This window comes from Miscanthus floridulus, chromosome 5, assembly GCF_019320115.1.
Source record: "Miscanthus floridulus cultivar M001 chromosome 5, ASM1932011v1, whole genome shotgun sequence".
Taxonomy (NCBI): Eukaryota; Viridiplantae; Streptophyta; class Magnoliopsida; order Poales; family Poaceae; genus Miscanthus; species Miscanthus floridulus.
The window spans coordinates 1,216,930-1,229,398 of NC_089584.1; the positions used below are offsets into that span (position 1 = coordinate 1,216,930).

General features: G+C 46.5%; 1 protein-coding gene across 2 annotated transcripts; it reads left to right on the top strand.

Annotated features, from left to right (window-relative positions):
- The first annotated feature begins 3,941 nt into the window (after positions 1–3,941).
- Positions 3,942–12,373, top strand: LOC136553240 (probable transcription factor GLK2). 2 transcript variants are annotated; one of them, XM_066544618.1, is made up of 6 exons: positions 3,942–5,205; positions 7,007–7,147; positions 10,673–11,080; positions 11,354–11,431; positions 11,562–11,678; positions 11,821–12,373. In XM_066544618.1, the coding sequence occupies exons 1-6, from the start codon at positions 4,597–4,599 to the stop codon at positions 11,989–11,991; spliced, it is 1,524 nt and encodes a 507-aa protein (XP_066400715.1). In that variant the 5' UTR covers positions 3,942–4,596; the 3' UTR covers positions 11,992–12,373. The 2 variants fall into 2 exon arrangements, with proteins under 2 accessions (XP_066400715.1, XP_066400716.1); XM_066544619.1 differs by having other exon boundaries at positions 3,946–5,199.
- The last annotated feature ends 96 nt before the right edge of the window (positions 12,374–12,469 follow it).

Below are 12,469 nucleotides of genomic sequence, written 5' to 3' on the forward strand. Positions count from 1 at the left end.
ACATTGAGCCTTATGATCATCTTCTCCACCTTTTTGATAAGTTTGATTGATTCTTCATCAAGGTCGGAGGTGGAGGAGGAAGATTGATCATCATCACTTGATTCTTGTTCATCATCATCATCATCCTCATCTTCTTCTTCATCTTCACTTGAGGAACTTGAGCTTGAGCTTGTCTCAACTTGCTTGCCCTTCATCTTCTTTTTCTTGCTACAAGCGAGAGCTTTGCCTTTGCTTGATGAAGAAGCTTCTTCTTGACCCATCTTACGTGACATTTCAAATGCCACTAACTTGCCAATGGCTATGCCTGGGGTCATGTTGCTCAAGTCCTCCATGTTGTGAAGGATAGTGATGATGCTTGCATATTTCTTTTGTGGTAGCACGGAGATGATCTTCCTCACGATGTCCGCATCATCTAGTTTTAATAATCCTATAGAATAGAGCTCATTGATAATTAGATTCAATCGAGAATACATATCACGAACAAGCTCATCATCATTCATAGCAAATGAATCATAATTTTGCTTAGCTAGACAATGTTTTTGCTCACGGACATTACTTGTGCCGTTATGGAGCTCTTGGAGTTTTAACCAAATTTCATGTGCCGTATTTAAGGTGAATACTTGGTTAAACACATCCATGCTAAATGATTCAAACAAGCAATTTTTAGCTCTAGCATTAAAATGCATTTCTTTTTCATCACTCTTTGTGGGCTTTTCGGGATTCTTAATGGGTTTCATCCCATCACGAGTGACTCTCCATACACCTAAATCAACCGCCTTAAGGTGGCAAGCCATTCTAGCTTTATAGTAGAGGAAGTTAGTGCCATCAAATTGTGGAGGCCTAGCGGTATCCATCCCAACCACTCTACAATAGCGTCGGCTCAACGATGGTTAAGACAAAGGTCCAAATATGAGCCAACCGGCTCTGATACCAATTGAAGGGACCGTGACGCCTAAGAGGGGGGGGGTGAATTAGGCAACTTAAAATTCTAACTCTAAACTATGGTCTCTTTTTCTAACCCTAGCAAAACCTATGCAATAGATAAACTATCTAGATGTGCAACTATGGTTTTGCTAGTGTGTTGCTATCTCTACCGCAAACGAAGTAAAGTAATCAATGTAAATGCGGAAGCTAAAGAGCAAGGTAGAGATATGCAAACTCCCGTCGATGTCTCCGTTATTTTTACCGAGGTGTCGAGAAGCGCGCAAGCTTCCCCCTAGTTCTCGTTGGAGCCCCTCGCAAGGAATCCCTCACAAGGGCCAAGCTCCTGGTAGGGTAACTCCGTGGATAGCCTCGGGCCTTCCCCACGCGCAAGTGGGTCTCCGATGTGCCTCTCGGCAAGCCTCTCCCGGATGCTCCCCGCCGTCTTCACTATCAAGCTTCTGGCCGAAACGCCACGGGCCTTGTTCCCTCTGGTACACGGTGGCGGCCACACCACAAACGCGGTTGGTATGATCTCGTAAGACTTCAAGCCTCTCCGATGTACAACACTTGTGCTCGCAAGCACGGGGTGGCAAGAGGTATGCAAACCTCACTAAACACTAGGCAAACACCTAGAGCAAACGCATAAGCGGTGGTCTAATCAACCTAAGCACTTCGCAAAGTACTTATGCTAATCACCTAATAAAACACTAAGCACTATGCATGTGGAGATCACTAAAATGGTGTACCAACACCCTTGGTATGTTTCCTCAGCTCCACTTGTGTCAAATGGCCGGTTGGGGGTTATATTTATAAGCCCCACTAAGAAAGTAGCCATTGGGGTCAAATTTCCGCGAAACTGCTACTGACCGGACGCTGAATCGTCCTGACCGGACACGTCCGGTTGTCCTGACCATTGAGTCAGCAAAATACTGATCGGACGCTGGCAAGCGTCCGGTCGCCTGCCACTGGACGCATCCGGTCGTAGATTTGCCGCTTTGGAACCTCTCTGTACTCGATCGGACGCTGTTGTCCTGCGTCTGGTCGGTTGCCGCCAGCGTCCGGTCTAGTGTCCGGTCGCCTGTCTGCCGAGCCACTTGTCCAGCGTCCAGTCGCAGCGTCCGGTTGCTTGTCCAGCGTCCGGTCCTACATTCGGTCACCACAGTGAGCTCATTTCTTCACGATCTTGCGTACGTCTTGGTTCCAATCTTCATGCTTGGATTTTGCTTGATCTCTTGGGTCTTTTCTTGTGCTCCTAAGGTCTTGCTTGAGGTGTTGATCATTGAATCATCACGTTGCCTTCGTCCAAGTTACGTCTTGCACCGTATTGAACTACAAAATAAACACTTGCAAATTCATTAGTCCAATTTGGTTGTGTTGGTCATCAAACACCAAAATCCAAAGTAAATGGGCCTAGGGTCTATTTTCCTTACAATAGTAACTCCTTACTAAGTGGTTTACTATAACGTTATGATAAATATCCCCATGTGTTATAGTAACACAACTATCGTAAATATATATTGACATTATCGTAAATTAGTATATAAAATTATCGTAAATGGAGGTGGCTACAGAATAACTTATTTTGTAGCTGGCTATATATACACACACACACACGCACACACGTACTATTCTGGCCGCAGAATAAGTTATTCTATAGCCACTTTGAGTTACGATAATTACTATACTAATTTACGAGATTATGGTAACTCCCTCGTAAGTGATTTACTATAGCATTATGGTAAGTATCATCTTGAATTATAGTAACCCATGTATCGTAAATGTGTATTGTGATTATCGTAAATTGGTACAAACATTATCGTAAATCAAGGTGGTCATATAATAAGTAATTCTGTAACCAGCTGCAGAATAACCTTACCGTGTGTGTGTATATATATATATATATATATATATATATATATATATATATATATATATATATATATATATATATATATATATATATATATATATATATTAAAGTTTAAAGGGACCAATACACTGATGTGTATGTACCACGTTAGCGCGCGCCCGGTGATGTGATAGCTACGATGGATCATATCGGACGACCCACCTTGACGCTAGACCAGATGATATATAAACATGCATGCATTGGCCACGCGCCCATCTTTGTCCTTGGGTCTATCTATTTGCATTGTGAAAATGATACTCCCTCTGTTAAAAAAAACTATAGATTGAATGCCAGTTAAAGTGATTCACGTTTCACCAAATTCTTAGTAAATGATATTCACATTTATGGCTCTAAATTACTACTTCCTCTCTTCTAAATTGCAAGTTATTTTAGTTTTTCTAGAACTATAGCTTTTACTATATATCTTTGACATAATAAAGGCATGTGTCTAGAAAAGCCAGAACGATCTACAATTTACAAGGAAGTGAGTATAAGACATGTTTATATGTAATAGTAACATATATAACAGTATAATACCGGTGGTTCTATATATGTGGACCTTACTTAACATTGATGAGAGGTGTGGTAGCAGTAACAAGACGCAGACGATGTAGATTGTAGCGGAGGCAGACAAATTGCGGAACAATCTTAGATATATAACTATATATGCATGCAAAAAGGACATGCAGCATATACTCTCTCTCTCTCTCTCTCTCTCTCTCTCTCTCTCTCTCTCTCTCTCTATATATATATATATATATATATATATATATATATATATATATATATATATATATATATAGGCGGCCGGCCGGCAGACGCAGGCACACTGAGAATACGGTATACAGAGATAGATAGATAAACGCTGCGGAGCCATGCTTCTGCATGCTATATATACTGGCAGTGTCTGCCATATGCACTTGCAGTCGGTGTAGGGTGGGTGTACAATGCAATAATAATGTGTACACACAGCGACACGATCGAAAGAGACGGCCGTTGTCTGGCGATACCAGCATACCACTGGACACTGCACGAGAGAGAGAGAGAGACCCGGCCCAGACCCAACCAAGCCCTATAAAGCAAGTGGGGGAGAGAGAGAGAGAGAGAGATGAGATGATGAGAGAGAGAGATGATCTGTACTGATGAGAGCAAGCAAGAGGAGGCCAAGAGGGAGGAGGTTTTGATGTGTGGTGGACATGCGTCCTGCTGTCCAGTCCAGGCCCTAATACTCCAAAATCACCACGCACCAAACTAGTCTTGTAGTAGCTGTTTGCTAGTAGTCCGTCCGTCCATTGCTCTCATCTCTTCTTCCTCCTGACCTCCCCTTGCGGCGCTTTCCCCTCTCGCTCGCTCTTGGATCTCGTTCGTTCGTTCCACCTGCAGCAGCTACCTAAATACAGCTCCCTTCTTCTTATATCCATCATATATTAGCTGCCCATCAGCCAGATAGAGATCTCCATCGTCCGTCGTCGTCGCTAGCTGCTTATCATATCGACGAGCCCATCTATCTATCCCAATTAACTCATCTCGCCATATATCCATGCATCTTTAATTTCTCTAGCTTCTCTGTCAATCCCATCTATACATATAAGCGAATCTATCTGTAGCTAGAGCTAGCTAATTGTATTAGCCAGCCGCCGGATCGAGAGATCAAGCAGCTAGAATATATATAATACTGGCTACTTGCTTTATTACTCTAGCCATAGGCACATATCCATCGATCAATATATACATATCTCCAGAGACTAGGGTATATATCGTCCATGCTTGGGGTGTCGACGCTGCGGAGCCCTAGCAGCAGCAAGGCGGATCAGCACTGCGGCGGCTTTGTCGGCGACCACCATGTGGTGTTCCCGACGTCCGGCGTCGGGTCCGACTGCTGCGACGGCTTCGCCATGGTGGACGTGGACGACAACCTGCTGGACTACATCGACTTCAGCTGCGACGTGCCCTTCTTCGACGCCGACGGGGACATCCTCCCGGACCTGGAGGTCGACCCCACGGAGCTCCTCGCGGAGTTCTCGTCCACCCCGCCGCCGGACGACCTGCTGGTGGCCACCGCGAGCCCGGCGGCAGTCCACGTCGACGACGAGGCGGCCAACAACAAGGCGCCGATGGTGCCAGACGACGACGTGAAGCAACATCACCTAGCGGCGGTGACGACAGTAGCACAAGAGGAGAAGCGGTTGTTGGAGGAGCAAACATGTGGTGATGAGAAACATGTGTCCGCCAGCAAGCCGACGACGGAGGAGACTTCTTGTGCCGGGGCCGCCGTGTCCGACACCAAGTCGTCGGCGTCGGCGTCGGCAGAGGGCCACAGCAAGAAGAAGCCGGCACCAGGGAAGAACTCGCACGGCAAGCGCAAGGTAAAGGTACTAGCTTAGCTTAATTAGCTTGCTTGCCCTAGCATAGCTAGCTGTTGATGTTGAGCATGCACATCTATCGCTCACAGTCTGAATAATCGACCGATCGATCGCTAGCTTATTATAGGATCGGAGTAGTTTGGTAGTAATTTTAATTTTGTCGCCACGTACACATGAGAGGACTTTCAGGAGCTAGCAGAGATATATCGTCGAGAGACGAAGGAAATGAACAATCAGATGTGCTGACGCGACGCTAGCTCGTCTTTCAAAAGTCGCTGAGCTGCTACTCCATGAATCCATGATGAATCGATGATGAAGATCATCACGGGGGAATGGAATCCGTGGCAGAGCAGAGGAGACCTGATCAGCTCGTTGTTACGCCCTAGCTTAGCTAGCTGCTGCATGGACATGAAGTGTACTACAGCTGCGGGCTTTGCTGATCTTCTGCTACGTGTGGTATGGCCTGCAGATCGACAGGCAATGATAACAACACGGAAATTAAGGCTAGAGAGAGACCCATTGCCTGGCTCGATCATCACCTCAGATTTATTTTAATTTGTGCTCTCTTCTCTCTCTCCCTCTCTCTCTCTCATGCAGGCATGGAGGTTTACACACATACAGCGTGTTCGCTGGTTGGTGCTGGTGCTGGTTTGGACTGACTGGTGCTGGGTTTTTTTAGAGAAAAACATTGTTGATTGGTTGAATAAGTCTGGCTGAAACCAACACGCGAACAGAGTGATATTAGATTCATGTACGTCTAATTTGGGCGGCAATGAATAGAGCCATGGGAATCCCCGTGTACGCAGGCTCCCTTTTTGCGGTCGGTCGGGCACGGATGGATACAAAGATAGATCGATCGATCTTGGCAGGGATGAATCGGATCCCATAACACGCAGAGAGAGAGAGAGAGAGAGAGAGAGAGGTCACGGGATCTCCCAACCCCATTTACCCCAAGCAAGCATTCGTAGCTGCTGAAGCATATAGCAGCAGCAACAACAAACAGTGACCGGGCGGCCTCTTGCTAGATCCTACCACAGCCTAGAGCGAACACCAGCAGCAGCAGCTGTGCAAGCGACAGTGTTCTCATATCTTTTCGCCCTCTTCCGGGTACAAGTCTCACAGAGTCCGTCTTGTCCTCCAGCCTACTAGCTGCCACTGCCATTATGCACCCCAGGATAAAATCTACTTTTATTATTTACTAGTACATTTACACGCCTGCTAGCTGCTCAACACGACGACGACCCACGTTGTACTGTGCTCCATCTCTTTTTTCAACCCCACCCCTTTTTGCGTATAGTGTACTAGCAATCTAGCATGCATGTCGTGTCTCTACTTGGACTTCATCTCAAAAAGATCCGATCCACCCATGCCCATGCATGCCTTTTCTAGCTTTTTAGTTAGTTAAAAGTTTCCTTCTTTCAGTAATTTACATGCATTCATGCATCATCTGCTACCTGTGTACGTGTAACATACCAATCCCTCCGTCCCTAAATAACTTTTATTTTTTATTTTTGTACCGTAAGTAAATTTGTAAAAAATGTGAGCAGCATTTGTATCTCCAAATGAATTTATTATAAACATAGATTCAACTACTATCTAATGATATTAATTATATACCATAAATATTAATATTTTTATATAAAATTAGTCAGTTATTTCTTGGTAAGCGAGAACGATAATTATTTAGGGACGGAGGGAGTAGACTATTAGCTCGATCGATCTATCTCTGATGACGACATATATGCATATATGTATATGTGCATATATATATGCCTGGTAATTAATTATATTATTACATTATTATTATCAGGTGGACTGGACGCCGGAGCTGCACCGGAGGTTCGTGCAGGCGGTGGAGCAGCTGGGCATCGACAAGGCCGTGCCGTCCCGGATACTCGAGATCATGGGCATGGACTGCCTCACAAGACACAACATTGCCAGCCACCTCCAGGTACATATACATCTTATCTCTATCTCAAAGGGTCAACATACAATCAGTACTCCATCAACTTATTATATACATCAGGTTGATTTTCAAAGGAAATGCTAACTGCTCCAAATAAATAAAGAAGTACCATAATGGATGAAATACATATAATTAACAAGTTTCAAAATAAAAAATCAGTCTCAATGAATTCCATAGCAACACTTGAATTATTCCTGCAGGTTACAATGATATATGCACAAGTTTCACATAATTAAGCTAGTAAATATATGGTACATCTTTAGCGTCTAAGTAGTGGTTTGTGATATATCATCTTATGTGTGCCTACTATATATACTCCTTTCATATATATATTACTACTACTTAAGATGATATATATATATATATATATATATATATATATATATATATATATATATATATATATATATATCATCATCATCTTAAGTAGTAGTAATTTTATAGTAACTAGCAAACATGTCCGTAAGTTGCAACATAACACAATTTATTGTACGGTGACATGGATCACTTGCAACTTAGAGATGTATGCAACAATCGTGTCATCTGTGTTCCAATTAATGCATCTTAGAATCAGACATCGACATATATACCATGGGTGACATCCTAACTAATATATATGAGCATGAGTCCAGTTCATGGACAGGAAAGAGATGTGGTGGGGATCGACATTGTTGTGGGAAGTAAAATATTACGAACAGAGGAATAATCCATTTTTGACTTTAACATATTACTATTACTATTAGGGATATAGATAAACATAAAGATATACAGTGATATGGGACAACCAGATCTGGGGGGAGGGGGACACATATGGTGCATTGCCCATGCCAATGGTAGTACCATCATGTGAATCTTCGTTGTTCTGGGGTTCCTTTCATCTTGCACTGGGAACGAACTATTGGTCATGTGAATCCATTCCATGCATGCATATTTTACCGGGCTCTCTGCTGGCTCTAGCTGCCAAAGCTAGCACAGCTAGTAGTACATGATCTGAGCTGGTAAAAGTGAAAGCATATTTTTTGAAGAAAAAAAAATACAGGTTGTGGGCATGCATTATATTGCAGCAGGAGCGAGGAGGCAGCAGCAGGTGCGACGCAGTACACAACAAAACAAAGGAAAGCAAAGCAAAGGCAAAGCATGCAGTGCATGATATAGACACGCTACACTGCAGCATGAGAAATTGTCAATGGCATTGGCATGCATGCGATCCAGCATGGTTTTTAGCTTCTTGTTGGACTGGATTGGACTGCATATATTCCTTTGCTCAAACCATGCAAAGAGGAGACGTACGCCAAGCCGGCCAAGAGCGGCGGTACCGGTACAGGCACTACTAGCTGCCTGTGCCTGACTGCCTGCCTGCCTGCCTGCTGCCTGCTTGTGGCCCTGCTGCTGCTGGTCCCGCCCGGGCCCGGCCCACCGCATGCTCTGTCACCTCCCGACTAGGCACCACAAAACACATGACTTTCCAGTTTCCACAAACATGTATGCCCATGATTGTGTAGTGTACGTATATTACTTTTATTTACTCCTTACTACTACAATATAAGACCATCATCAGTTAATTAACCACCAAAAGCTAAGTAGTACTAACAACTAGCTCATGCCCATGCATGCATATGATGGGTGCAACACACATGAAATTAATTTTAGAATAAATAAACTCATGATCGATCAGTGCCTATGCCTAGCTTGTTGTACTCTTGGATGCATAGATAGATAGATGGAGCTAGCTAGTACTCAACACACTGATGAGTAAGCTAGTTTGCATGTATACATGGCCAAACGGGCCGCCCAGGCACGGCACGACACTGGCACAGTGAGGCACGGCACGACGGGGCACGGTGGCGCTGCCGTGCCGTGCTGCGTAGTGCCGCTGTGCTGGCATCCCGGCCCAGTCACGGCCCTATGGCGACTCAGTCGTGCCGTGCCGATGGGCACGACGGTCCATCGCCATGGCCGCTGTCGAGCCGCACTTGCGTCGAACGCGCCACCATCGTAGACGTGTCTCCACCACTCGAGCTCGCCCCTGCCGCGCGCCGCCGCCGTGCCGTTGCGCCCTGGCCGAGCGCCGGCCCTTCGAAGACGCACCCCTGGCCACGCCACCGCACAGAGGTCGCCACGCCGTCGAGCAGACGGGAAGGACGGGAGCACGGACGGAGGAGCCGCCATGGGGAGCCGCAGTGGGGAGCTCGGGAGGACCGGAGGAGGTGCTGGGCAGGACTGTAGGGATGGGAGGAGTCACACACGGGGAGGAGGGCGTGACTGCGCGTGGAGGACGAGAGAGATCGAGAGATGACGGCTACTGGGAGGAATCCTTGGGGGAGTTAGGGTTTGGTGCTATATACTCTTATCCAACGGCTATGGAATCCTCTGAAAAGCATCCGATGGCTAGAATTGATCGGGCTGCATCGTACCGGCCCATTATTGGTGCAGTGTCCGGGCCGGCACTACGGGCCGACATGGCGGCCTAGGCACGGCACTACGATTGAGCAGTGTCAGACACGGGCACGATGGGAGCCAGTCCGGGCCGTGCTTCTTAGTGCCGTGCCTAGGCCATATGGCCAAGTATGTTTGCATGGAAACCCCACTCGATCGATCGATCTGTTTTCAAATGAGTGGTACTCTACTCTACTGGCAGTGGCATGTTATGCTGCCGACGAGATCGAGTTGCAATAATAGTAGCCGTACCTTGAGGTTGGCACCATCTTCTTGTCTCACATAAATGTTATGTTGTATATGTATGTAGTGAAGTGATGATGTTGCATGAGTACGTAACCATAAATTTGATGAAAATTTACGATGTTTAATTAGGCAGTGTTTGGTTGAGCTTATGAAAAATACTTGTGCTATCAAAAAGCAGAAAGCCAACCAAATGGGGGTGAAATCTAAATTTGGAAGCATCTTGAGCCCTGCTTTTGGCTTTCTAGTTTTCGAAATGAGTGAAAATAGAGTTTTTGTTTCACAACTGTTTCAAGGGAGGGGTAGGTTTTATACTTGTTTCAACCCAAATAGCTTACAGTTTTTCTATAGCACATAGCTCACATTAACTTTTTCACAACTTACAGCTCAGAACAGTTTTTTTTTCACAGCTCGTAGCTAAGCCAAACAAACCCTAAACACATTATATTACATGTCCACACATCAATAGCATATTTCATTTTTCCCATAAGGGCACATGCAGTACGAGCAAGTACTTTTTCAGGTGATTGGATTTTCAGACAATAATACTCGGTGATTATTAGATAATTAACTAGTAGTACAACTAAAAATGCAATTTAGTGTACTATTATATATATATGGACAGAAAGGATTTGTCTGATTCTCTTTCAAAAAAAGAAAGAATTTGTCTGTCGTCATCATTACTTCATTTCGCATGGCATGCACGGTGATTTGCTATTAAATAAAGGCTATAAAGGATGGATGCATGCATGCATGCATTGATGATGCATATATACTTGCATCTGTATGGGAGCTCAGCAGCCGATGCTGATGGAGTTGGTAAATTTGCAGAAGTACCGGTCGCACAGAAAGCACCTGATGGCGCGGGAGGCGGAGGCCGCCACCTGGGCGCAGAAGCGGCACATGTACGCGGCGGCGGCGGCGGCGGGCGGCGGAGTAGGCGCCCCGAGGACGGACGCACCACACGCCAGCCGGCCGTGGGTGGTGCCGACCATCGGGTTCCCGCCGCCGGCGCCCCCGCCCTTCTGCCGGCCGCTGCACGTGTGGGGCCACCCGCCCCACGCCGCCGCGGCTGAAGCCGCCGCCGCTGCTGCTGCGGTGGCGGCGCCTCCGACTCCGACTCCGACTCCGATGCTGCCCGTGTGGCCGCGGCACCTGGCGCCGCCCCGGCCGCTGCCGCCGTGGGCACACCCGCACCCGCCGGCCGTGGACCCGGCATTCTGGCACCAGCAGTACAATGTGCGTGCTCGGTGCTCCCCTGGACCTCAGCTCCATCTCCATCCCTCCCTCCCTTGCTGTTGCAGACTTGCAGAGTAGCAGTCAGCACTCAGCAGTGCTAGTGCATGCACGTGACTCGCTTTTTTTGGCAGTTTGCTTAATTTGGCTCTACTACGTACCTTTGCTCTGTTCGTGTTACTTTACTTAGTATTATGCAATTGTATTTACTGTGTTTGATTGATTATTTACCCTTGCATTGTCTCCTTCCTTCCATTCCATCTGTGGCTGATGCAGGCGGCCAGGAAATGGGGTCCACAGGCAGCCGCAGTGACGCAAGGGACGCCGTGCTTCCCGCCGCCCGCCGCCGCCATGGTATGTAAACTACGTAATCAACTAGCTGCTTCCTAGCTCCGTCCGTCGATGCATCATCATCAGCCTAGCTGCATTCTGCCGTATGTGTACTGATGATAGTGATACATGTCCGTCCGGTGCGGTGGTGCAGCTGCCGAGGTTTCCGGTGCCGGGGATGGTGCCACACCCCATCTACAGACCGGCGATGGTCCCTCCGCCGCCAAGCAGCAAGCTCGCCGAACTGCAGCCTGAGCTCGACACGCACCCGGTAATTATATTACCACCACATTAATTTTGGGATCCAAATGCGATGCAAGCATTATTTTTCTATATGTATTAATTAACTTACTGAATAATTAATCAACTGATCTTGTGGTGGATTGATCCGAGTGCATACAAATGCAATGCAGTCCAAGGAGAGCATCGACGCAGCCATTGGAGATGTTTTAGTGAAGCCATGGCTGCCGCTTCCCCTGGGGCTCAAGCCGCCGTCGCTCGACAGCGTCATGTCCGAGCTGCACAAGCAAGGCGTACCAAGCATCCCACCGGCGGCGGCCACCACCGCCACCGCCACCGGATGATCTCATCTCTTCTGGTGTGACAATACCAACCACCACTCGTCGACATGCATGTACAATAGTAACATCCGTCCGTACGGTACGGATGTGTAGTATAGACTCCGGCCTGCCAGTGTATCATGGATTGCATACCTTACGTACGTACGGATCCAGATCATTTCTCTCGTCCCGTTTTTTTTTTCTTTTCTTTTTTGCCCTCGACTCCCTGCTGGCTATACACACAGGCTAAGCTAGCTCTTTGAGGGTTTCTTAATTTCTTCTTGCGTCTGTTGTATGCTACTGAAGTACCGATGCTCCTGCTTATTGGACGACCGAGATGTACGTACGCCTGTGCAAACACATCGGATCATATTGATATGAATAATAACCATGCGTATGTGAGCTATCTATCTTATTCTTAAAGTCGTTTTGACTTTTCTAGTCTAAATACATAGCTTTTGTTATGCAACAACTAGATACTAAACTATGTCTATAACTTTAG